This window comes from Lemur catta, chromosome 15, assembly GCF_020740605.2.
Source record: "Lemur catta isolate mLemCat1 chromosome 15, mLemCat1.pri, whole genome shotgun sequence".
Classification (NCBI taxonomy): Eukaryota; Metazoa; Chordata; class Mammalia; order Primates; family Lemuridae; genus Lemur; species Lemur catta.
In genome coordinates this window covers 21385990-21413857 of record NC_059142.1, presented here as the reverse complement: position 1 = coordinate 21413857, position 27868 = coordinate 21385990, and the positions used below count along the sequence as shown (strand labels likewise).

Below are 27868 nucleotides of genomic sequence, written 5' to 3'. Positions count from 1 at the left end.
CAGTGAAGATGCAAAACCTGGTACAACAAAATCCTTTTACAAAATATAAATTTATTACGAAAACCTGGAAGGATAATCTGAGAAAGGTAAAGGAAGAGAAAAGGAGGCCAGCAGGAGGGAGAGAGGAAAAAAGACAAAGAGGAGATGAGAGAAGAAAATATTAAGCACAACAAAGGTGCAGAAGCTTACCTGCCCAAATGGCATTAAAGCCTTGCTATGAAATCGCATCAGAAAACAAAGCATGCTGACATACAGTGCTCTACCTCCCATCTGCTCGAGTTCTAAGAGGTAAATAAAGAAGCTCCCTGGGAAGGGGACATGAGGTTGCTTGAAAACCCAACAAGAAAATTTTTTTTTAAAAAAAGAAAACCACACCCCATAGTCTCATTTCCAATATTCACTGTTTAAAAAGGAATAAATCCATCTGATAGCAGGAGAGGAGTAGGAGAGGGAGAAGCTGATGGATTTCAGACAGCCCAACTCCTCTGGAGAGGAGGAGGAAGGAAGAGACATGTGATGGTCTCTTGGTTGAGAGAGAAGAAGGGGAGGGGAGGGGAGGGCAATAAAAACACTGACAGTCTAATCTAGTTTACTGTGTTAAAAAAAAAAAAAGCCACATGCACAGCAGGCCCCCTGGGGGCTAAGGGCCCACACTGCTCCCGTGTGGCCGTGGTGGACACTAGCTCCTGGCCTTGTCCCCATTCCTTCACAGGTCAGGTCAGAGCGGAGCTGTGCAAGTGCTGCTGCTGCTGCTGCTGCAGTGGTGACGGCGGCGGCGGCGGGACCTCCGGCTAGTCTGCTGGAGCCAGTGTCGGAGGGGAGGGAAGGGCAGACAGGCCATGTGGCAGGGGAAAGAACACCGAAAACGCCTCATTTCAAATAAAAAAGAAAACAGCAGTCTATACACAGTTGTTTGTTTTGGTTCAGTACAAACAGAATAAAAAGTCATTGCTTTTGATGGTCAGCAAACACCCAATTCTGAAGAGCAGAGGTGACGCCCAGCAGGTGGATTGGGACCCCCAGTGGTTGGCGGGGTGCCTGGCTTTGCGGCCCTCTCCCAGGAGGCAGAGAGCACAGCTTTAGGTAGTGTAAGCCTTTTTCCTTTTATTTAGAATAATCTTTTTTTTTTCTTTTTCTTTTTTTTTAAGCAATTTCCCCACTCCCAAGTTGGGCCAGTAAAGATTACATGAAAACTGGCACACCTATTGGCTGGAATACAGATGCACCAAATGAGGATTTAAAAACTTTCCGAGCGAAAAGTAGAACAAAAAGAAAAAAGAATCTCCTAGCATTTTCCCCAAGGTTTCACTCTCCCGCCACACACACTCTCCAAAGGACCGCTACAGATCCAACTCTGCAAGAGAAGACAGAGCAGTGTCAATCGGGAAGCCGTGAGGACACCAGGAGGAGGTTTGCAGTCTCGACAGGCAGAAGGCAGTGCTGCCCGGCCCTGGGTCCCGGAGCCAGCACTCACCTATGTCAGTTTCTTGGCTTTGTTGTAGAGGGAATCCACTACTTTACTCATGTTCTGAATTGTTTCCAGAGCAGCTTCGTAAGTTTTATCTACTGGGGGTTCATCGAAAATAATCAGGACACCCTCCCCCTGGTCCAAAATCCCTGCAGGAGACACAAGGGCAACCCAGGTAAGACACAAAAGCATTGGTGAGGCAGCCCACTCCCTAGTTGTCTCACTTTCTCCAGAAAAGAAGGGAAACAGAACTTGTCTCCCTGTTCCATTTGAACATGTTAATTACACATTCTGATCTCAGGGAAGAGGGGCCAGGATCCCAGGGAACCCTCAGGAGAAACAAAGAGAACACCTCCTTTAAAGATAAACCTCCTCAACCCTCTCGCCACCAGCAGCAGCCCCCTTGCCTGTACGACTGTTACTCACCATGAAATTTCTTGTCAAGAATCATCTGTGATAATTTCCTTTCCACGTCGGCCTAAAATCAAAGCACAAGATTAAAGGGACCAGTATCCACTAGCCAGAGATCACCCCAACATGAAAGCTTTATAGAAGGCAAATGGACTGAAAACAAAACAGCAACAATGCAACTCCAGCTCTGAACCCCCATCCCCTGTTCCCCACTAAGCCTGGGAGCTTTCTAGAAAGGCCCATCAGGTACAAATGCCAGCCCCTCCATACCACCCTTTCCCCATCCCCACCCCCTAGACAGCCTCGGGACTCCTTACCTTGGAGAGTTTGATGAGACTAGATATGTGTTCAATCTAAAAGGAAAGGCAGAGAGACACCAACACTGAAAGTTTTACTTTTGCCTCCAACAGGAGAAGGGAGGAATACGAGGAGAACTGCTGTATCTCTTAAAATCCTGCTGAATGTCTTCTATGGGGCAAGATTCTCCCTGGCCATGCTTAAGTCTCTTGTGCTCTCCCCATCTGCCTGCCCTTCACTGCTACAGACAACAAGCACACTCCTGTCCGTCACACTCAGAACATGTGCAATCTCGCACACCTCCACCCTACAAAATCTTTCTCCTCAGCTCTTGTTCATCCCATCAAGAGAGGCCAAAGCTCTTGGTGGTCTCTTGCCCACCAGGCACACCCTTGGAAGAAAGTTCTTACTCTGGACAAGAGTGGGAAGGGTGGTGGCTACAGTGAGGTCGCCTAGTCAGAAACAATTAGAGCCACCAGAGGGTGCTTACCTGTACTCGGGAAAAAGGTTCAATGACTCGAATCAGATTCTGTTCCAATAAGTTATCATACAACTTGGCCAAGTGTGTGCTGATGATTGGGTCATCCCGGAGCTCTGCCCGGTAATCTGTCAGGGCCTGCCAAAAGAGCCAGTCACAGAGATTGGCACAGAAAAGCACTTTAAATTCACGCTACTCCTAGCTTCCTAAGTATTCTGCTGGCCCTTGTAACTACCATGGTTGAATGAATTTCTGGCATATTTGGGGAGATGACGGAAAGCAAACGAAAAGGAGCATCAGGAACTAAAAGGTGGACCATCTTTCTCTAGGGAAGCCTCGTGTCAACAGCTCAAACCACTAATCCCTAAGAGCAGCTCCGCTGGTGAGCCAAATTAACTACACAAGCATTTCTCAGCAGGTATTCCACCGAATAGGATCTCCATTGAAAAAAATAATAAGAATAATGTTAAGGTTAGATAATGGGAAATGCTGAATACCACAACTAGCTCTTGGGAGCACGATGAGGATCGGTAGCATAGTATGGCTCTGCAGGTGAGAGAAAACAAAACACTTTTCTAATGTTGTTTACCCTAGTATTTCCTAAATGTCTAATCACAGAACCCTTCTTCCAAGGAATTACTTGAAATAGAAGTGTCCCATCAAATATCCCAAACATTGGGATAAAATGATCCAGACTGTTTATTCATGTGTGTGGTTTATTTACTTTTAGTTTTGGTCTCAATATCCTAGCCTCATGTCAGCTGTGCTATAAAGTGTTAAAGGATGCAGGCAAATCAGGCCAAGTAAGAGACCACAGGAATCGGCAAGAACCCTCCAGAAAGATGATGACTCTTGGGGACAGTCAAGGTCATGTGGGGTCTAGTCTCCATCCTCACTAAGTTTTCCTTTCTGGATCTAGGTTTTTCTTTTTTCTTTTTTTTAGAGACAGGGTCTCACTCAGTTGCCCAGGCTAGAGTACAGTGGCATGATCACAGCTCACTGTAACCTCACACTCCTGGGCTTAAGTGATCCTCCCACCTCAGCTTCCCGAGCAGCTGGGACTACAGGTACATGCCATCACACCCAGCTACAGATTTTGTTTTTGTCACGTTTGTCATTATACTCAGACTAAGAGGAGACAAGTTCAGAAAAGAATATTCAAGTCCTACTCTAAAGCTTAGAGAAGTTTCTCTCCTTTTAGAAACTTCCTAAACAATAAGCAAAAGGCACAGGAGTCAAAGAAAGCCTAGAACACACGATCCTGAGGAAGTTTTTTTTGGCCAAAGTGTGCACATCAAGACTTATCCAGACTGGCACTTTTGGAGGTGATGGTATGAATACCTATGACTACGCCATATGGAACAAGCACTAAGCTTGGAGTCAAACCCTGATACACATTAGCTGTGTGGCTTTGGGCATCCTCCTGAATCTCAGTTCCCTCAACCATAAAATGAAGACAATGGGTCTGTTGTTAGAAAGCAAAGTAAAAAAAAGGATGACAGAAAGAACTTTTTGAAACTGAAAAGTATTACACACAAATGATATATAATTTATATCAATTGAACAAGATTCATTGTTACAAAAGTGCTTAACTATTTCCTGGTTTTGATAATGTACTGGGTGATCGGTACATGGGATCACTCTGTACTGTTAATATCTTTGCAAATTCTTGTGAAACTATAATTTTAAAAATTAAACATCCCTCCCCTCCACCCATTCCCTACCAACCCAATACCATGCTCACCTTTTCAAAGTCTGCCAGTGATCTGTTCTTGCTAGCCTGAGCCACGCATTTTAATGCTTCTGTCTGAAAATAAAGAGGGAAATTGTGAAAGTGATCTATTCTATACACTGATAGCCACCCAAAAAGTCCCCTAAGCGTTATGCTATATCCACATACCCTCTGCTACAAGGAAGAACCCACCCACCATCATTTTTCAGAGGCCTGGGAAGAAAAGTTATAAATACTGAACACCACTGTATGCCAACTAGTTTCCCTTTGAAACCTGAGATGACTTAAGAATACTAGGAAACAGAAGGTTTTCCAAAAAGACAGACCCTGATACAGCACTCTCCAGAGATGACAAGCTAAAAGGAAACGTGACAAGAGAATTGTGATATCTTCCCCGCTTCCTTATCTCCACACCCACCCAAATTCCCTCCTGCCCTTACACCTGATTATACCTGTCCTTTATCAGGATTCATTCTGCTAGGTTTGGTACAAACCACTGAACAAGGTTTACTTTCATTAGGGTTGAAGCATCAAAATTGAGGCACCAACATATTACACTGAATGTCAAACCCCAGGGAGAGATGAAGGTACAATCAGTAGTTGACCGTAACTTTTACCCTGGTTAAAAAAGGTGCCTGCCCAACCTATCAGGTCTCCACTTAGCAAGAAATCTGCAACACTCATATTTCTAGATCAGCCTAACTCCTGCTTACAAGCTGTCATCAAGGTACAAGGGACCAGAAGGAGCTCCTCTTCTTTCAGCCTAGGTACTTAAATAAGGACAGTGTCTTACACAGTAGACTGAACAGTACCAGGCTAATCAAGAGTGTAGTTTGTCTCCAGCATTTGTCCTACAGACAGAACAAATGTCAAAATGAGAAAAGCCTGAAACTTAAAGCCAGATTACCCTAGTTCAAAGTCTGGATCCCCCATTTATTAGCTACCTGACCTCAACTGGGACACCTGACTTCTCTGAGCCTGTCTCCACAACTCTAGTTCTAGTCAGCATAGTGCATCTCTCACTATAGTAATAACCAGTATTCCTGAGGTTGAAGCTAGGAGCTGACCTAAAACTTTTGCTGATGAAAAGCCATTAGGGCCACTTGAAGAGAATGAAGGAATCAGCTGTTGTGGCCATTCCTCCAGAGATAGTGAGATTATATAGAGAGCCAATCTGTCTATGGTTTAGAGATAACTGCATTTGAATCTAGAAAGATTACTTTTACTTTACTAGTGATAATTAAGCAAAGTACAAAAAGGGGATGGTCCAAATATCTAAGACATCATCTTTATACACATAACTGTTTGCTCTCAGAAGTCACACTCATACCTTCTTGGGCATTAAGGTAGGACGAAAAGGTCCTCTTTTTCTAACACACCCAAAATTCAAGGCATGAATGCAAAGGTACTGATCTGAAGTTCTCGGGTAAGTCTCAAAACCTAGTTTCTGCATCAAGCAATCTAACCTCCCTAAAGCACATATGCACCAGACCTTACCAGGCTCCTGACTTGGAGAATCCAAGAGTCCATATTCTACACATGTTAAATTCACAAGTCAGGCTCATGGGAGATAAATCTTTCAGTCAAAGCTAAAAGCAACCTAACTCACCGCAAATGCTACAGTTCAGTTCTTTAAGTCCCTCAAACCACCCAATGTCCATAAGAGCACCAAACACTGACTTCCCAGGCCAAGAATTTAACAACATAGGAAATACACTGAATGGGCTTAAGAAAAGGAAGTGGGTGGGGAAGAAGTAAGAGAGTGGAATGAAGACCCGAAGAGCACTGGTCTCATCAAACATCGTGACTCTGACAACATGCTTGCTGGTCTCAAAATGACAGAACTGCAGTCAAGGTATCCCTACCTGCCTCCCTGCATACCGAAGTGCAAGCTTCCCGCTCACCAAAGCCTGGACATCTTCTGGGCTAGAAAAAAAGACATACTTGGTCAATTGCTCCAGGATATTATGCTTCTAAGTATAGGTTTAGGCCAATTTCTTTTTAACAAAATTCCACTGTGAAGACTCTGCCCACAGAGATAATCAGCATCAACCCTTAAACCCACATGCCCGCCATACTACAGAAGCTAGGTTTTCTCCTCACTGGGCCAAAGCTCAGCACTGGAGAGTAGAAAAACTCCAACATTAAAAAGCAAGCCAAATTGAACCTAACAAAACCAATAGACCCAACAAGCAGAATGATAAGTATAAATCAAATCCTAGTATAACAGGTCTTATTAAAACATAGCCCCTGTGTAATCCAAAGATCCAAAGATAGTCCTAGTTAGTATTTCATTTATTCCCAATAGAATATGGATAATTCTGTGGACTTCCTTGGGGAACAATCTGTCATACTTTTTGTTGTCCACTTTTTCAAACCACTCCTTAACCCTTCCTTCCCCATTCTGGGGGACCCAGTTGGCTGGCAGTGGCTAGTCTCTAAGCTATTTCTTGACCCTCTGTCTTGTGCTCAGCACCTATGAGGACAGAATATTTGAAGGACAACAAGAATTCTCCAAGAGGGGCTGGGAAGGGGATTTCTAAAATCTATCTCCCTGATTCTGAAAGACTAGCAAGCAATAGTGGGGCTGGAACACCTCTGATCCTCCCACTCTACTTCAACCAGCCCCAAAGGCTGTGGCTGCTTCTCTAACTGGCCAAACTCCCTGCCCAAACCATCTCTGCCATGGCAGACAGACTTAGCTGAAGGACTTAAGTTCTTATATTCCAGAGTTAATGTGCACCTACGTGTTGAGCATGATTTTGCACAACAACATGTACTTCAGAGATGTGATGGCCTTGGGGCTATCAATGGAGTCGTAACCTTCAAATGCCTCATAGAAGTATGAGTATGCAGTTTTCCAGTCCTTTTCCTCTGCTGCGTGGATAATACCTGGGCATTAAAAAGAAAGGAGTAAGAACCATATAAAACAATAGAATCATAAAAGGTCAGAGCTGGGAAGGGTTTTGGAAATCTACCCCAACTCCATCAACTCATTGATGAGCTCAGGAAAGGATAAAGGACCAGCCCAAAGTCACAGTCAGCTAGTGAGAGCTGAGATTAGAATCTAGGTCTTTGGCCTCCCAGCTCAATGTCCCATTGCCATAGTGCCAATATAAATTCCCAAAGGAGTTAGAAACTCAACTCAAAGGGGATCCTAAAAACCACATACTACATACCATCTTTCTCCTACGCTTCTCACCCCATTCCACTCGTGCTATCTTTTGGAGCCATTGGAAGAGGCCATGTTTACCCTCCATGATAACATCACCTCTGCAGGTTAAGAGTGGACCCCAACACCCCTAGACTGCCTGAATGACCTGTTTTAGTAACATCAACTACTTTAGGATAAGATAGCTTTTCTAAGCTTGACATTTTTTACTTAAGCAGCTTTAATGGGGTGGGGGGGAGTCCAACCTCTTATATTCTCATTTCAAATATTTGTCATTTATGGATATGCTCTTGCCTAGATGCAATCAGTATACAGATCTCACATAATGACAAATCCATGAACTTAACCGTACATGGCCAAGCAGTTTTTTTTCCAGACTGAAATGCCATAATTGACCTAACCAATCCTCTACCATTTAGAATTTGGGTTGCTCCCAATGAACTTAACTTTGGACCTGCTATTACTTCCAACCTGTGCTATCACTTGGGATAACATAAAAATTAGTTCCTTCCAGATTGAGCGGCATCTAGGCCCTAAGATTCTGCACTTATGTATATTAGCACTAACTGTGCCCGGCCCTATCCATTTGTTTACCACAGTGCTTCCGAACATTTTGCAAATCGAAGTACATGCAGAAAGTATTTAGCACACTAGAGTAAAAGGATGAAGCTGCTTATACATGATATCAAGGACTCAATGTTTTAGCATACCTTTAACTCCCCTGAAGCACACCTATAGTGCATGGCATGGGAACTTCTGACTTAACTACTTATTGAGTGATATGTGCTGTCCCCAGTCCTTTTACCCTACCCAAAATACCTCCCAATTTGGGCTGGAGGAATTAGGTCTTTTTTCTACTACTGCTCTTAAGTATACAAGCCTGGAGGAAAATCTGTCCTTCTCTGCAGCCAAGGAGAACTCCCTTGAGAACACAACAATTAATGCTGCTAAACCAAATGAGACACATTTTCCCATACCTCCCAGTACAGAGCTAGTAGAGACTAGGCCAGACCCAAAATAAGTATGGGTTTAAAAAAAAGGTAAAATAAGGCTTAAGAACTGGTATACTGCTTTTCTAAACACATTTGTAATAGGGGCTATATAAGCACTATGAGTCTCGGGATTGGCATATGAGGTTTATTACTAAAAACAAAAACCAAAAATTAGACTGTCACTCATTCAACATAAACATTAATGAGGGCCAACCATGTGCCAGGCACTGATATAACTACTAAAGCAGAAAGAAATATGAACAAGATCCTCAAGGAGGTTCACAGTCTGGTGGGAAATACGGTCACCAAAACAGAAACAAGATTAGTATAATAATAGGTCACAAAGGAATATACCTTTGGTGGGGAAGTCCAAAAGAAAGAAGAAAGTACAGAAGAGGGTTTTCAGAGGAGACATCTGAGCTGTATCTAGAAGGATGCGTAGGAGTTTGCCATGGGGACAGGTGAAAGGGGAATTCCAAGAAGAGAAGACAAAATAAATATACAAAGGCAAAGAAGCAGGAAATAATATGGAGTACTCAGAGAATACGAAGTCATGTGGTGACTATGACTAAAAACCACAAATGAGGATGAAAACCAAAGAATGCCTTCCTTTTGAATGCCATATTAGAGTAAAATTTAAGCTGATGTTAATGCAGAACCACTGGAGAATTTTAAACAAAGGAGTTACACAATCAGATTTGTGTTTCAGAAAAATGACATTGGGGCCAGTAAGGAAGATGGATTGGGAAAAGTGACTAGGGACAAATTAGACGAGACCAATAAAAGATGACTACAGTAGTCTAGGCCTTAATTAGAACACTAGCTTAGAAAGATGGAAAAGACATATTTGGAGACAGACTGAACATGATCTGGTAATAACTGGATATGAGGGATGAAGGAGAGGAAGGAGTTAAAATTACTCCAAAGACCATAGTTTGAGCAGCTAAATCAATAACGATACCATTAACTAAGAGGACATGAAGAAAGGAACATTAGGAATAAATTTGATTTTTGACGTGTTGAGACTAAGATAGATACCTATGGAATATTTAGGCATATATGCCCATTAAGCAGCTAGAAATCGAGATCTAGAATTTAGGAAAGAGGGAAGCTATTGGAGATCTAGATGAGGAGACCATTAGTGTTATGTGGCAGCTAGAGCAATAGGAGAGTACGGGATTAGACAGAAAATGGAGAGAACAGGAAGGGAAAAGAACTAAGAAAGCAACACTGAGGAACACCCACACTTAAGGGGCGGTCAGAAGGAAAAGGAAACAGCAAAGCATGGCTGCTAATTATTAGTCAAGGGAGAACCAAGAAGACAATGACAAGGAAGCCTAGGGTGTCTAACAAGGTTGAACTGCCCCCAAAAATCAGAGATTTTAAGGGAGTTATTGACTTCTTTCTAGGAGTAAATAAAGACAACAGAGTAAGGATATTCTTTCAATTTTTTCCAGAAGCATGACAGAAAGGGGAAGATAGTAATTTAAAAAGTAAAAAGGGGGCTGGGCGCGGTGGCTCACGCCTATAATCTTAGCACTCTGGGAGGCCGAGGCAGGTGGATCGTTTGAGCTCAGGAGTTCAAGACCAGCCTGAGCAAGAGCGAGAACCCGTCTCTACTAAAAATAGAAAGACATTATATGGACAACTAAAAATATATATAGAAAAAAAAATTAGCTGGGCATGGTGGCGCACCCCTGTAGTCCCAGCTACTCGGGAGGCTGAGGCAGGAGGATTGCTTGAGCCCAGGAGTTTGAGGTTGCTGTGAGCAAGGCTAACACCATGGCACTGTAGCCTGGGCAACAGAGTGAGACTCTGTCTCAAAAAAAAAAAAGTAAAAAGGTTGTGAGTTTTCAGCTGAGGCAGCTCAAAGACTAAGAAGATATGAGAGGAGAAGAAACACTAAAGACCAAGAATGAAACAAAAAGGTGGAAAGATCACCCTTGATTAAGGGTAAAAACAGATAGTGATATAAATTCTGTAGAGGAAAGAGAAGTAAAGAGGGCTCAATATAAGAATGGCTTCTATTTCCTCTGAAAAATAGGATGCAAGTTCTTCTCTTGACCACAAACGAAGAGAATAGATTTAATAGAGCAGTGGCTTAAACGAAGGGCCAACAATGGGTTAAAGCTAAGTACTTTGATAAAAGCTTTACTTACATTCATCATCTCATTTAATCCTCACCACAATCCTATGAGGCAATACAATTATTACCAACATTTTATAGATGAGCTAGGAATAAGGCTAAAGATAAATTAAGTAACTTGCCCAAAGTCACACACTTAGAAATCAGCAAAACAAAACGTCAACCTAGGAAAGCCTGATCCTAGTACCCCTGAGAGGCAAGTCTGGCAGCTATTGTATTATCTTTTAAGGATGAGAGAGGTAACACAAGAGCTTAAACTAGTCTTCTGCCTCCAATCCCAATGCCTCTTCAATAATGATGCCTCTAGTAAAAAAGCTGCTGAATACAAAAAAAAAAAAAGTATTCTACCTGCCAATCTATGGCCTCCTAGCTCCAACATTCACTCACTCCATCAGAAAGCTGAACACTACACTCAGCTGAAATTAGGGTATCTTCCCTAAACCATGATCTGAGGCCCTTTGGAAAAGTCCAATCAACTGTACAAAGGTCTCCAAGAGTCAACAGAGTTGTGTTAGGCCAATACTGAAGAGAAATGCTACCATTCTAAGTAGCTAAGAGGAATGTCAAGGGAGTCTTTTAAGCCTAAGTGAGAACTTTCTAGGGTTTGGCTCTAACAGATTGCCTGATCAAGCACTGATAAGCATGTTAAGATATTTTAGGCAGTTAATAGGAGCAGGGCAGCTGGTTAGAAGGGTAGCTTTCTGGGCCAGGCATAGTGACTGATGCCTGTAATCCCAGCATTTTGGGAGGCTGAGACGGGAAGATTGCTTGATGCCAGGAGTTCAAGACCAGCCTGAGCAAGAACAAGACCTCGTCTCTACAAAAAAACAGAAAAGTTAGCCAGGCATGGTGCCACATGCCTACAGTCCCAGCTACTAGGGAGGCTGAGGCAGGGGGGAATAGCTCGAGCCCAAGAGTTTGAGGTTGCAGCGAGCTATGACAGCACCACTGCACCCTAGCCTGGGCAACAAAGCAAGACCTATCTCAAAAAAAAAAAAAGTAAGCTTTCTAATTGGTTTCTTTGAAGAAACTTGAGCCAAATCAACCAGTTTTATTCTCCAGCCCCAACCCCTATTCTTTCCACCTATAAGATAAGATGCGCTCTAAGAAACACATCCCAGGAGTAGCTACAGGTGTTACCTGACTGCATGTCCAAGGTGGCCTGCAATTTAGGGGGGCAGTAGATTGCATTTGCTGTGGTTCGAGCAGAGGTTAAGGCAGCTCGGGCTTTCGGCAAGTTGCTCAGGGCATGGTATGTTTTGCTTTCTAAAAGTTGTACTTCCACCAAAAGGGCTTTGTCATCCATCTTTTTCAACTCCCGAAGCAGCTGAGAACCTGAAAAAGGAAAAGATAAATACTCCTTTGCTAGCCATAATCTTAACACCTTGATACTGTAACATCGCATTCTCCCACCTTCATAACACTCAGGATAAAGAAACCTGTCTAAACTCAAAAAAAGGGCCGAGAGAGGTGGTTCACGCCTATAATCCTAGCACTGTGGGAGGCCGAGGTGGGAGGATTGCTTAATGTCAGGAGTTTGAGACCAGCCTGAGCAAGAGTGAGACCCCCATCTCTACTAAAAATAGAAAAATTAAAATTAGCTGGGCGTCCTGCTGTGCACCTGTAGTCTCAGCTACTCAGGAAGCTGAGGCAAGAGGATCACTTCAGCCCAGGAGTTTGAGGTTGCTGTGAGCTAGGCTGATGCCACGGCACTCTAGCCCAGGCAACAGAGTGAGACTCTTGTCTCAAAAAAAAAAAATATTTTAAGTATAATTATAAATAGACATAGTACATATGACAGTCAGTAAAACACTTGCAATTTAAAAAACTAAATCTGAAATTTAACAGCGTACTACAGGCAAAATGCAGATACACATTAAAAAAAATTTCAGTTATTAAAATGGAATGGATTTTACTACTCTAAAGTCAAGTGAACTTAAAAACTACCCTTTTGCTCTTTAAATTTGACAAACTAACTCTAGCTAGTTTCTTAGAACTGTAAACATCAGTTTCCCACGATAGATGTAGAACTGTAAGCCACCTTAAATCTTTCTTAGAAGAAAGCAGGATCTAAATTATTAATTGATAGTTAATAAGAGTAGCCAAGTTTAGAATACATTCATTTAGCTAGCTGAGATGATTTATTAATTTCTACCAGCTTACTTACCCAAATGCAATGCTTCCTGGTACCTCTTGGTATCAAAGTACAAAGACACCAGTCTTGCCTAGGAAAGAGAAAAGGCATTGATTGAAAAGAGAAAAAAAAAGCCACAGAAAGAAATCAAAGATTAACAGTCACAGAACTGTTACTGTTGAATATACAAGTCCTGAAAATAGCATTAAATTCTGCAAAAGAAATTATCGAGCCCATAGTATTACCTCCTTTTATAGCCAGTAACTGTTAACTTTATGTTGTTGCTGCTTATTTCTGAGTAGCAGATCCGTCTCAAAACTTCAACCAATGAGACTACTATCAATAATCTTTAGATACCAGAGTAATTACAAAGTTGCTGAAACTATTTTTGACCAAGATGGTATTACTTATATTCACAGTCTGTCTAAGTATGCCTAGAGACCTGAAATCAGTGCTAATGTAGAACATACCTCCAAAGCTTGGCGTAAGAAAGTTCTTTTCTCTGATTTGGCCCATTCAATGCACTCTAAACACAGCTCAACCTGCAACGGGGAGAGACAGTACACGCAACATTATGTCCTCATACTCTTTCCACAAACCATGCTTTGGAGAACAGCTTTAATTCCCTCCTTACATATTCCCTGCTCCTGTTTTTGCTCTAGTTAGTGTATGATCTATAGTATCTCAATGTTTAATGGTTATATTGTTATAGAAAATCAATTTGGCTTTTAACACATAAAATATGTTTGTGCTTAATGTTCTTTAGGAAAATAGCTTCACCTTCCAGACTCTTCTTCTACCTACCCAGGAGAGACCCAGAACTTACAGCAACAAATATAGCCCTGGAATATAGATTTCTACAATGGCTTAAGAATTTTTACAGCAGAAATTTCTCCCTGAAATAGTTAGAAATAGTAACAGTAATATGTTATTGTGAATACACAGGTAATAGAGGGGAGAAATTCTCAATCTAAGCACAAATGCCTTGTTTCTAACAGTTGCTTTAAGACTCAAAACGTCCAGTTAGTTCTTTCCTTTTCAAATTCTAGCAGTGCAACTAACCAATTCATCATTGCTCTTACAGCAAACATATATAGTAAGCTTAGCTTGTATTAGAGGGAGTAAAAGGAAATTAGAATTAGCCTAACATTTAAAAAGGATTTTAAGCTTTAATTTAAAGGCACTCTGAAGTCCCAGTTCTATCTGCCACTGAAGCAGTGATGTAACGTGCAAAGTAACTGATTTAAAGCAGTGGTCAATCCTACACAGTCTAAGCATGCCATCAGGTATCCTTGACATATTAGCTTTGACAGAGTATATATTAAATCCTGCAGACCTTATTCTATAACTGCAAGTTTTGTGTTAAGGTTACTAATCAGAGCATAAGACAAAAAGAAATGAAATGAGAAACTGAGCTTTCCAGAGAACTAACTGCTAATACAACATGTATTAAAGTTCTTGTAAGAAATGCTGTAAGGAGGGAAAACTAAAGGGACATAATTCAAATTAACAAGATCTTCTGCCTTTTGATCCTAAATTCAAGCTCACTAGATAAATTGATGGATGACAATTGTATGTTATTTGGAGCATTCACCAGTAAGAAATTCAATGAAACCTTTACAACTCCTCTTTGGAGCCCCCTGGTGGCTACCTAATCTCCAACTCTAAACTCAACTGACCTCATAATTCTACCAAAAATAAGAACCAAAAACTAAAATAAAAGCAAGCCAATTGCAATTTCAGAGTTTTGAGTTTTGTCCTGAAAAGCTAAACTCAAAATTAGATGTCTGATATATATGGAACTGAAAATATTTTGCTGAACAGTTTTAGCACAAAAAATATACGAGCCTTTAGTCCTAGATGACTCAGGGGCTAAGAGACGCCTTCTACAGTTTCACCCAGGGAGCTTTTTCAAACGATTCAAAAATGAATACTTGGGACTTCGGTTTATTTCTCTATAAGTTATACTTCAATAAATAGTTTATACCCTCCCCCTCATAAAAAAGAATGCCTGGGCTCCTAAGTCAGTAGTCTGAAATATAAGCTTGGCTGCTCTGAAGTATATCCCTAATAAAGAAACACCAAATTCTACTCTTACAATTCACCTGCCCCCATTTCCCTGATAGTCTAGATATTAAGTGACTCACCTAAGGTCACACATCAGCTGCTAGGACCAGAACTCATCCCTATCTCCAGTGCTCTCTGTACCTTAACCCAGCCTTAAGGTCAGCACAGACATTTCTCCTAGAGGAAGGATTTTTTACAATGTGAACTAGATATCTGTTATCAATTATAGAGCACATGATTTACATTATCTAGAATTGTAATTGGTGAAACCAGCACCTCAGTTCCAAGAAATTTTAAAAGGCACTGCCATTGCTACACAGCTACTTTGCTTGAAAGGCTTTGTGCTTTGTTAATGCTAACAATGACTGATAAAGGGGATAAAAACATACAAGGAGCCCACGCTTCTGGAGAAAGGCTCTTACTCAAATAAGTACAAAAACTTCATGTGGTCAAAATTAGATATTTAAGTTTTATTTAAAACAATACATTTAATCATTAAAAAAAAAAACCAAGTCTTTAATTAACTAAATTCCTATAGAAGGAAAATAACTATTATTCCAAATCTGAAATTCTCTAGCACAAACCCCATTTTTCCATTGAAACAACTGTTTTGATAACATGATTTCTGATGTAAGAATTCTTAAAATGTGTTGTTGTATTTCTGTTAGGCAAACTACACCAAAAAATGGCTTCCTAGAGGCAACTCCCTAGAGATCCCTTGAAGGTAAGGTTAATTCTAGAAGTTCAGTTCAATATTTGGCAAAGATGTGGTTCAGTCTTCGTTCTCTCCTCTTCACCCTACTTTTCTAATCCTCTCCCCTTGTTAAGCACCCCATCCTGCTACCCCTCCACACATATGCTCTCAGGCTCTAGGCCCCAAACCTTAGCACTGCAAATGACCAGATCCTAATCTGAATTCTATCAACTTTGGGAATATAGCAAGCTGAAAATTGTTCTGTAGATATAGATATATCTGACTTATGGTTAGTCCCCAAACAGAAAAAGGCAAGGAAAATACCCTCCCTCACACTCTTGGTACCAAAGTCCTTAACAGAAAACTCTAGCTTTCTTAACGATATTCTAAAACTTCCTATTTTGCCTCCGGCCTCAATACTACTATGACAGTCCTGCACCTAGGACTTGTTCCTCTATCCTTTCCCATCACCAATCAAAGAATTTTAAAATAACCAAGAATGAAAACTATATCCAATTTCCCCAAGTCAGACTCCTTGAGGCACTCAAACAAATGTAGAAACAACACCCCATGCTTACATCTCAAGTCAATAAACTTAGGTCTTAATTCAACAAAGTATTTTCTAAGCAACTACCACAGGAAAGACCTAGTACATACACTCCCTCAACAAATATTAATAGTACTCATGTACCTCCTCTGAGACAAACTACTCAAAGTGCTAGGGATCCAATAGTGAAAAAGACAGAGTAGCTATCTTATGGAACTGACATTCTAAGGAAGAAACAGACATTAAACTGGTAAAATAAATATGAGGAAAAGTAAGAGGAGATAGGGCATTTTAGATAGGGTGATCAAGGAAGGTCTCTGAGGAAGTAAGATGTGAGCAAAGACTTGAAATGATGTGAAGAAAAAAACCCATGTTAAAATCAGGTTGAGAGCAATCCAGATGTATACAAATGCCAAAGCCAGAAGAGTTTGAAGTGTAGGGCAAAAGGCCAGTATTACAGCTGTAAAGAAAGTAAAAAGGGAGACTAGTATAGTAGATGTGGTCAGAGGTGGCTATCATTAAGGAACTGGAACTGTACTGGGAATAGGGAAGGCCCTGTGAGAAAGGTATATAGTGCTTCACCTGAATAAGATTATATTACAATAAAGAAGATAAGGCAAATGTAATTGTCATACAAGGCATAATAATCAGAAATATAACATGTACAAAATATGTGAGTCACTAAAAGAGTTAAGAGCACATGAAAGTCAATAAGAAAAGATTTCAGAAGAGGTGGAACTTGAGATGGAACAGTGGAAGGGAAAGGTACAGCATGAGGAGCGCACAGGGCTTGTTCGACAAACAGCCATCCATCCAAGGTGGCTGACATGGTCAATAGGCTTAGCAGAGTACCAGCAGATCAGACTACTGTACTAGGTTGTATCATGGAAGACCCTTCATTAAGTTGTGAGAGACAGAGGAGAGGAATAAAATGATGAGAGGGTTACTTGGTAAGATATCTATGACAATGGTGGAATGAAGCTTTTACAGTAGTCCAATCAAGAAATAATTAAGAACCAAACTGGATGGTAATTGTAAAGAGAGAACAAATACAAAAGAGGTAGAGAGGCAGACATGAAGAAAGTTGAACTGACAGAATTTAACAAATGCCTGGATGTTGAGGTTGGTCACATTGAGTTTAAGGTGCAGGTTAAGACAATCTGGATGATTCAAAATTTGTTCCAAAACAAGCAAACAACCTATACTCCACAAAAATTATTAAAAGAAGTCCTAGCTTAGTGATATAAGACTCTGGTTCTTGGCTGGACACAGTGGCTCACACCTGTAATCCTAGCACTCTGAGAGGCCAAGGCAGGAGGATCGCTTGAGGTCATCAGGAGTTTGAAACCACCCTTAGCAAGAGCGAGACCCTGTCTCTACCAAAAATAGAAAAAATTAGCCAGGCATGGTGGTACACGACTGTGGTCCTAGCTGCTCAGCAGGCTGAGGCAGGAGGATCCCTTGAGCCCAGGAGTTTGAGGTTGCAGTGAGCTATGATGACACCACTGCACTCCAGCCCAGGTGACAGAGCCGAACTCTGTCTCAAAAAAAGACTCTGGCTCTTGATTAATGCTAAATCGCTAATCATCAAAACAACAGCCTTTACTTAACACTAGAATGACACTGACAATAAAATGATACAATGCCTAAGAGTGCTTCCTTTCACCCTAGCAAAAGGAAGAAAGGTCTCTAGTTGACAAAAATTTAACGTGCAATGAAAACAGCAATGTACCAACATAGTTAAGGGAGGGCCTAACCAGACAGGGAACCACGTAACAAAGGCCAGTAAATCCCACTAGGCACTTACAGGAGAGCACTAAATTATGACTTGAATAGATTTCCACAATAGATAGGAAAAATGATCATGAAACAAATGCAGTTCTACCCACTGAGTCAGGTCTATGTTATGGGGGGGGACAAATTTCAGAGACTTCAGTGTGCAAAAAAGCAACCTGCATAATTAATTTTTCTGCCTCCAAGTAACATTTATTAGTCAATTTCAAACTAACATTTATTGATCAGTCTATTTTAAGGTATCCTATTTCAAACAAAAGATGGCTTCACTTTCATGAGAACAAAGTACAATTTTAAAAAGTAAAGGTTAGATAAGACTAATACTCCTAATAAAAATCACAGGGCAGCTATCTAAATATTTTTGATCTACTATTATGAAACACAGTTTTGCCAGAAACAAATGAATTTGATGAACACTCTACAAATGAATTTTCTACAAATGAAGTTAGTTTATGGTGTTTAAACTGGGCTTCAAAGAATCATTAAGAAACCAATTTTATAAAAGACATGATTCCAGCATGGGATCCACGTGTCCTAAGTTTCTGAAATTCCTCACTATTTACTCAATATGCTACTATAGCCTTTTTATACCTTTCACCTGTACACCCACATAGGCTACAGCAATCAGACATATAGCCAACTAGCAATTCCAACCTTCACCCTTACATTATCTGACATTTTATATATTTGTTTATTGTCTGCCTTCCCAGTTAAAATATAATCCTCATGACAGCAGTGACAGTGTTTTTACAACTGCATCCCCAGTACCTGTACCAGTGCCTAACACATAGGGAAAACAACTATATTCTTCCTACAAACAAACTCAAGCAACTGTAATATACCCTGCTTGAATCTGCCACTTTTTACAGAATGATTGTTAATTTTGGCATGTGTCTCCTCCTGAATTGAGAAATACAGCTATCTTTGAAAAGGTTGGAAAAGGTTCACTGATTCCAGGGAGGCATTCTTCAGTACAGCTCAGGGTCTATTCTGAACTTGTAGAAAACATGTACAAGAACACCAGAGTCACTTCTGCACATATGAGACACAAACAAATGGATGCTCACCTCTCAATGAAGGCATATACGCAGTACAAAACATGCCAAGAAGGGATGCCACAAGACTTAATCAGTGCTCACAAGGAGCTTTCTGACACAAGATGAAAGGTACCACAGACACAGAAAACATTACAAAGGTGTGGCAATACAATACCTCAAAGACAAGAATCAGTTTGTGACCCTGATGTAATGAGGATTCCAGGGACCACTGACAATCTCCACTTACAAAGCAAAGCATGGAACAGACCCAAAGTATCAAATGCCCTGTAACAAAGAGAAACTGACATGATAAGTCCTGAGCTGTCCTCTGAGCTGTCCCTTCCACATTAGTACCACAGTGCAGGCAGGCTTTTCTTTCATTGAAATAGACTTTTTTCCACATTGTCTACTTTCTGTCATTAACACAGCTTACCTCCTGCCCTGTAGCTGCTTCCATATCAAGAAACAGATCAAGAAGAGATCGGACCAGACGAGCTGCTTTAGCCTTGCTGATGGAATTCAAGAAGGGTCGTACATACTTGAGGAGTCCTCCAAGCTCTGTGTGAAAGGTAATTCAGGAAATGTCAATAGTAGGGACAAAATACCCATTTAAAAAATTGCCCCATGATCATAAAAATCAGTACTTACATCACTGGAATCAGTCTAAATGAAACTTACTAGTTTAAAGCATTCCCAGCAGGTACTACAGTAGCAAAGATAAGTTAACATCATATGCCAAATTTGTATTCTATTCCCCACCCAGCCACTGGACCACTATGAAGGCCCGGGAAAAGCTCTTATCTCTGCTTTATTTATCCATTTTAATGAAGCAAAAACAGCAAAGTACTCATACTCTCAAAAAACAGTTTTCTAGCTAGAATATGAAACATGCTATGCCCCTGCCCACCCTGAAGAAAACTACTTCCTCACAACCAACAATATGATCACGTTATAGGAATAATTTTTTTTTTTTAAGCTTCCAAGTCTACCTTAGCAATGCCCCTTAAACAGACAGAGGTTTTCAATTCCAAGTTCCCTTTTTCCTCTCTTCTTGCAGTACTCCCCAGTTTAGCCTTTCAACATCTCACTTCCCTGGCACTCTTCTGAATAAACTTTTCACATAAGTTTGGGTGTTTTGCCCTACCGTTCTGCGATATCCTTTTAAAATTTCTCATTAATCTTCAAAACCTAAGTCTTAAACCATGACCAAAAAAAGGTAAATAACATAGAGCTTTTCCCCCCTTACAGAAGAGGACAGTACAGGAACTCTAAGGGAGCACCTTTAAAACAATAAACTAGAGATGTGCTTGTCAAACAGCAAAAATTAAAGAATGTTTCAACTAAACTAAGGAAGTATTTTTGGAATGTAGGTTAAAATTACTTTAGTGCCACTGCCTCTTTAATATTCTCCAACTGTAGACTTACCCTCCAGAGAACTCTAATTCAGGACAAGCAAACCTTACCCTCCTGAGAATGCTAATTGAGGGTTCTGAAATTCTCATCTGCCTGAATAGTCTAAATGCATGGGACTGTGTCAGGTACTTAAGGAACTTTATACAGAGTAGAAAAGTTCATTTTCCCTTTATTCCCTGGTACCGCCCTTTGATTCCCAATGTTTAAGACTTTTTCCCATTCTGCCACTGATTCACACCTGCATAGACTATACACCCCTGCTTTCAAACCATACTTATGCCACAATCCCATGTCAAATGTCTTCCCATCTTCTCAACCTATGTAAATCTAAGATATCCTTTCAGGTCCTGCTAAAGTCCTATTGAGTCTTCCATGCTAACTCCAGTATACAGAGATTTCACCCTCTCAACTTCCTTTTGCATTTATTTCAATTATATTATGTAATCATAGCTTTTTAAAAGTAGTCTAGGCTGGGCATGGTGGCTTATGCCTGTAATCCCAGCACTTTGGGAGGCCAAGGTGGGAGGATAGCTTGCGGCCAGGAGTTCAAGACCAGCCTGAGCAACATAGTGAGACCTCATCTCTATATTAAAAAAAAAAAAAAAAAAAAAGCTGAGTGAAGTGGCACGTGTCTGCAGTCCCAGCTTACTCAGGAGGCTGAGGCAAGAGGATCGCTTCAGCCTGGGAATGCAAAGTTGTAGTGAGCTGTGACTGTACCATCCCTCTCCAGCCTGGGTGATAGACGGAGACCCTGACTTTAAAAAAAAAAAAAAAAAATCCCTTCTCCCACAGCATTTCCTACTATGCTTGAACAATTCTGAACAATTTATAGTGACAGAAATATTCAGAAGGCAGCCTATTCCAATGTTGGCCAAACCTCCTTCCACACTGCTTCAAATATTTACACATCATTTATGTCTCCCTAACTTTCCCTTTCTCCAAGCTAAACATTTTTAGCTATTTCAACTGTTCCTCCAATGTCTCTGATTTCTAGATAACTTACCACATTATTTGCTCTCCTCCGAATAAACTCTACTTTGTAAAGATACCACTTGTGATATGTTGTGGTACCAAGAACCAAAAACAAAAAACCAGATAGGGCTTGAAAGTAGAGCAAGAGACTTAACTCTCTTGATCTGGCCAACACGTTTAACACAAGATAGCATGTTTTATTTTTCCAACAGCACTCTTTGTTCAGACAGAGTCTATTAAGGTCTTTTTTGCATAGACCACTGTCAAAACAGGTAATTCTCCAACCTCCTCTGTTTTGAAGAATACTTTATGTAACTTTATACTTATCACAACTGAATTTAATCTTCCTGGCTTTGGCAATAACTGTGAATCTTAACTCTGTCCTCTACTGTACTGAGTCATCTACAAAAATAAGCATGTCTTCTGAAATGGCTTTAACCATGATGCCAGATGCTGACCAGAAAAACAAGGACAAATCCCTATGACATGATGCTAGACTCCTGTCCAGATTGATAAATGATTCATTTACTAACATGTTTTAGATACAGTTATTCAGCCCAATATAAGTTCATAACCTATACCTGTCATATTAATACCATGGCAAATGTTCAAATACCCTGCTTATATCAGATGTGTAGTCTACGTCATTCCTCTAATCCAGGAGCTGGCAAACTTTTTCTGTGAAGGGCCAGACAGTAAATATTTTTGGCTTTTCCGATGATATGGTCTTAGTAGCAGGTATTCACCTCAGCCATTGTAATACAAAAGCAGTCAGAGACAAAATAGAAACAAATAGGCATGGCCATGTTCCAATAAAACTTTTACAAAAACAAGTGGCAGGCACACCAGTGTAAATCTACCAGTCCGATAAGGATAACCAAAAAGAGAGAACTAAGATGAGTTTGGAATAATCTGTTCATAATAAACTCACTGTTTTAAGTGATTTAAAGTGATGTAAATGTGATGATAATATAATCTGTCCCAGAACTTTACCGCTGATTACCATTTATAGTGCCTAGGTCTTACCTTTTCATTACCCTTTTGAAAGGCAGAATAACATTTGCCCATCCTCAGTTTCCTTATACCTCTCCACCCTCCATGATTTTTCTAAGAATAATAAATGCCTCTATAATTATATCTGCTAGAACTTTTTTTTATATTAAGAGACAAAAATTGTCAAAGCCCAGAGACTTGTACTTATTTAAATAGACTATCTGCTCTCTCTTCTCTCACCTACCTTGGCTTTAATTCTCTCTCTCTGGTGTTATTTCTTTTTCAGTTTGAAAATCGTTTTCCTTCATAGAAAAGGCAGAAGCAAAACATGAGCTAAGCAGTCTGCCTTTCTCTCTAGTACCTGCTAGCATTACAATATTTTCTCTAAGCACTGAGTGTTACTCTCATCACAACAGAGAAACAAATGATCTCTTAGTGGCCGTTTTTCAAAAGACTCAGTTCATTTTCTGTTTTAGTCTACTACTATTTTACATTCATTCTTGGTTATATTTCCTGTTACTTTCCATTTTCATACATATTGAGTTCATTTTAATTCCCATAAAATCATACTGACTTCTGCAATTGTATCACTAGAATTTCCTTGTTAGAAGTTCACAGAACTCAGCAGATTCCTTTTAAGAGTTTCAAGCTATGAAGTCTGCAAATGGTGAGCCTAGGCATCATGTCTGATGATGCTAGGAACTACTTTCAATCACTACTCCACATCAGACATTGTTTTATTCCCAAAGTGACTGTTTTTTGGTCAGGGATCCTATCTTAAACTTTTTGAGTAGAATACTTAGCACAGTGCTACACATATATTAAATGCATAATAAAACCAACTGAAGATTAATGGAACGGCCATATTTTCCCATCCTTAGGGAGCTCAAAATCAAACAATACAAACCTATCAATTATTAAAAGCAAAGGTAGGTAAATGAACATAGGCTGCAAGACATTCTTAGGGTTTCTATTGTGTATACCTACATTCATCAAACTTTCTTAGAAGACAATGATAAGTAACATGGAAAACTTTTTGAAAGTCCTTATAATTCACCTATCAAATTCCAACAGGTTTAGCAATATACTTCTAAACTTCTCATGTATTGAGTCACAAGGCAGAGAGGATAAGAAATAAAGGAAGAATAAGCATAAAATAGGACAATAGCATTTCTGGATGAAAATTACTGAAGTATTCCATGCCAGTGAAGGAAAGCAGAGATTTGGATATTTGAACAACAGAAAAATCTTAAATCACTTCACCTGGCTTTATAATTCTTTCAGAAAAATTACCTCATTAATTATATTTTGCATGAACTAATTATCAAAACCGTTTTAGAACTCCTAAGCTCAAATTAACTGACAGGCAAAAGGAATCCATACATATGTTAAATAGTAGGGAAGTCAGCCTATGATGAAAAAGCCATCACCCACCAGTGATAATCTGTAAATAGCTGACTATAGAAAAGCAATAACCATGATGCCATGAGGCTATGAGCTCTGAAGTGGGACTATGTGGGTTCAAATCTTGGTTCTACCAGTTGCTAGTTGAGTGAGCTTGGGTAAGTTTTTTAATTTCTCTGTGCTCTGTTTCCTCATGTGTAAAACGGGTAAGAGTATCTACTTTAAGTTGTTTCAAGGATTTAATAAGCTAAAACCATGTAATGCACTCAAAAGAATAACTACTTCATAGTTAACACTCAAAAACCCTTAGGTATAGTTAATCTTAAGGCTATTTAAAAATGTTACTTTAAATAAGATACAAGATGCACGTAAACAAATCCTCACAATTTTGTACATCTTTACTCAACTTTCTACTGATTGAGCCTAATAATTAATAAATTACTTATCCTTAACTGGAAAAGATCTTTAGTTCCCAAGTTCAAGAAGTTTTGCTAACTAATCCTCATCATTCTCTTGAGTAACAACATAATTTGGGGGAAAGTAATTCATGAGGTTACTTATCAGAGCTTAATGCATTCTAATCAAATAAGCTCCAAATTCACTTTAAAGTTGACAAAAATCACCCATTTTAAGTTTAAGCAGACTTCTCTCTAAATACTATTACCATTTGACTGGTGAAAAGTCCTTCCTGGTCAACAGGACTCCCTCCTAATTCCATGGACACACCCATCACCAGAATATCATCTAGAGCCCAGCCAGTCAATGGTTCAATTACAACTAGAATGTCTGGGGAATGATATGCACAAAGCCCTAGGTAGCAGTGGAGAAGTCTTGGGAAAGCTCCATTTAATGTCTTACTCATTCTGTATCAGAAAAAAAGAACAGTGAGTCACTTGAATGCAAAATCCCTAGTCATTTTCAAATTATGGCCTAAAGTCACTCACTATCTACCTTAAATACAACAAAGCTGCTTAGCAAAATCACTGAAGACTGCTGCTACCTGTACATAAGTGAATACAGTGAAAATTCAAAATCCAGAATCACAGATCACTATACCCCAACAAAAATACAATTTTCCCTCATTTGCAGAACAAAACTCTACCATGAAAGAACTGAGTTTAAAGGTCACTTAACTTCCTGCTAAAAAACTCAAGCTCAACAAGTTGCCAAGAAACTAAAACTGAATTATAACATCAATGAACTGAGTGTGTAGAGGCAGTCCCATGTTCCTTCACTCTAACAAAAAACAGTAACTTCATCCAACATTTCAGGTACAATCCATTTGTAGCACTTACCTGCAGCTTGTCCAGTCTTTGCCAGAAGAGACCCCAGTTCCAGGATGCTCTGCTCTTTGACCTGCACTGCCTCCTCATCATTTTCCTGAATGTCACGCTTCACTGGGAGAGGAAAATGCAAACCCTCTTAAAATTCTGACAAAAAAATGAAGACCGAGGGAAATTTCACTCTTACAAGACCCATTACAAACCCAAACATATGTACCAAAAGACAAAATTCTAAAGAGCTTAAAAAAAAAAATCTCTGAACAAAAATAAAATGGTATATGTAGGACATGTCCCATGTAAATCATAAAATAGATTCCTCTCTTTGATTTCAAATGTGCCTTTTCATTCTACCCATCAGAATTTTGCTTACCCACATATACTGCATTTCTGTTGCGGTCACTTTGTTAAAGCAAAATTAAAACAAAACAGGTCCTTCATACTTACTGCACTAAGACACATGCCAGTCACTATATTACATGAAGATATTAAACATGCCCATGCCTTTACCTGCCACAAACTAAAATCAAATGACCAAGCTCCTCATGACTATGTCAAAACCCTTTCAATAAACTTTAGGTCTGTGCAAAGCCTCAGCACAGAGGGATAAGCAGTTCTATAAAGCCATGCAGGAAAAACAACCCTATCAAAGCCCCAATGTGATCCTGAACAGTTACACTTAAGAGACACTGCTGCTTTAGAATGGATTCAGGTCCTGTTAAAATAACTTTGTGCTATCTGTCCTACTTTCAACTGTTAATAACTATTCTAACATTCGAACATTGAATAGCCTCTCTAAGTTGGTAGTGATAATTTTAGTGATCATCACTAGTTACTACTTCTCTTGCAAAGCATCATGACTTGACAAAAACCAAGATTCTGATACTCCATGATGGACTCCCAAAAAAGTTAAGGCTGTCAACGATCCTGACTCAAGCTTGCTCTAACAGATAAGCTTTCAGGAACTCTCTCCCAGTACAGTGGGCAAGCAAGAAATATTCTAATTGTATTAATGTTTAATGTAATTTCTACTTTATGAAAAACAAAATATTAGGCTCTAGGCACAAAAAAATAAAATTCATGCTTCTCACATTAGTTCTAAATATTAGTGTGTACTCAGAATAAAATATATGTATGTAACAGTGATTGAGATGACTCTGATTCTATAAATGTAACTGACTTAAGATCAGAACTTCAAAATGAAACACCGTTTACCAATTATCATTCATTCAACGATGCATCTTGACCCCTGCCTCCTCTCCTTCCCTAGTACTCCCAATGGTAAAGACACCAATATCTTGTCATTGTCTTTTCTCTGTGCAAACCTGAAGTACCAAAATTCAACAGACTAAGTAAGTCAACATAAATGTCAACATCCTGGAAGTGGATACAGGTGCATTCTCACACTACTTGTTGATACAGTTCAAATCTTCTCAAACTACATTAAAAAGATCACATTACTACATGTGAAGAGTTAGCCCATGGTCTAACTGAATTCTTTATGAATGAACATTAAAAGCCTTCTCTTGTCATCATACATTTATTTCTATTCAAGCCTGAATCCCAAGCAGAAAGCTGTCAGAAGAGACTGGCTGAGACTCCCATTTCTTGTTGTGTGCAGGCGTAAGGCAACCGCACTACAGTGTTAAAAAAATTTCCTTTAATTTTCTTCGGCAATGTGCAGCCAGCTGGTTCCAAAGAGTTCCCAGAACTCCGCGGACTGACAACTAACTCCGTAAACTCACATCCAACACCTCTACAGGGGAGACTGGAATGATTAGTCACCTCCTATAGCCAGGCAGTCCCACCCCAACACCTAACTCTTACACTCTACACGGGGCAGAGGAACGTCTCGGCCACCTTTTCAAACTAAATGCCAATCTGAAGTGTGTGTCACCCCTGAATCTCCCAATTTCAGAAAGCGGCCCTCCTTTAGTGGAGCCTTCCGCTGGGGGCTGGGGAGAAGTAGCAGCTCCCTGCGTCCCGTGGAAGGAAACTCCAGGAGAAGAGCGAGCGCTCGCGCGCCCACCCCAAGCAGGCTGTGCTGATAACAACGGCGGGAAATGCCTATCCTGAGCGGGTTTCGCCAAGGCCGTCCAACTAGAGACTCTCAGACCAGTTTGTATTAAGTCTGCCGGGAGGCACTGCTCTCGGGTCCCGGCCAGCTCCTGCGGGCCGGAGCGAGGAACAAGGCTGGGGAGGGGTGGTGGCCCCGGCTCGGCCCACTCGCCCACCCCACGCCGATCCCACTGTGAGTCAGCAGCCGACGAGTGGACACAGGGGTTGCCTCGGGGCTTCCCATCAGAGGGGGACCCAGGGGGCTCCAGGGAGCTCCCAGCGGCCTGTGCCCCCAGCCCGGCCCCCCTCACACAGTGAGTCAGCAGCACCAGTGCCGGCTAGCCCAGCCCCTCTCTGCTGCCGCTGACCGACATAGGCCGAACTGAGCCAGCAGGGCCAGGAAGGCGGCGCGGCGACCTTTACCGATGGAGTGGAGGATGTCGATGGAGGCCTCCCGGTCAGTGCTGAGTAGAGACTGGGCTCTCTGGAACTCCACCACCGCCGCCGCCGCCATCTTACCGCTCTCACACCGTCCCCGGCCACGGCCGTCGACGCCGGAAACACATACCCGGAAGGCCCGCCCTCGCGTCCCTCCCCTCTGTGGCCCCCGCGCCTCCGTTCCCAGAGCACTCGGGGAGTTGTAGTCTCTCGGCCGGGCGGGGGCGGAGGGGTGACGAGGGAACGGGCGCGCCTCGCGGGTGGGCTGCAGGCGCCCCAGCACCGCCTAGCGGCCCGCCCGCGAGGAAAAGAGGCGGTGCCCAAGTACTGGAGCCCAAGGT

General features: G+C 40.9%; 1 protein-coding gene across 2 annotated transcripts; it reads right to left on the bottom strand.

Moving 5' to 3' along the window:
• Window positions 1-1084: 1084 nt before the first annotated feature.
• On the bottom strand, window positions 1085-27868 carry PSMD11 (proteasome 26S subunit, non-ATPase 11). Of its 2 annotated transcripts, XM_045525464.1 has the most exons (14): window positions 27513-27865; window positions 25047-25148; window positions 19403-19527; window positions 13301-13372; window positions 12864-12921; window positions 11837-12031; window positions 7134-7278; window positions 6252-6312; window positions 4399-4461; window positions 2667-2792; window positions 2197-2232; window positions 1895-1946; window positions 1475-1617; window positions 1085-1354 (listed from the first exon to the last, which is right to left on the bottom strand). In XM_045525464.1, exons 1-13 carry the CDS (start codon window positions 27601-27603, stop codon window positions 1475-1477), a joined length of 1269 nt encoding a protein of 422 aa, XP_045381420.1. In that variant the 5' UTR covers window positions 27604-27865; the 3' UTR covers window positions 1085-1354. The 2 variants fall into 2 exon arrangements, with proteins under 2 accessions (XP_045381420.1, XP_045381421.1); XM_045525465.1 differs by having other exon boundaries at window positions 1085-1617; window positions 27513-27868.

Excerpts from the sequence above, each read along its gene's own strand:
- PSMD11 (XM_045525465.1), bottom strand. The coding sequence starts at position 27,603 with ATGGCGGCGGCGGCGGTGGTGGAGTTCCAGAGAGCCCAGTCTCTACTC. Across the intron at positions 12,922-13,300 it reads TCTTACGCCAAGCTTTGGAG|GCAAGACTGGTGTCTTTGTA; the intron begins GTATGTTCTACA and ends TCTCTTTCCTAG. Across the intron at positions 12,032-12,863 it reads CCAGGAAGCATTGCATTTGG|GTTCTCAGCTGCTTCGGGAG; the intron begins GTAAGTAAGCTG and ends TTCCTTTTTCAG.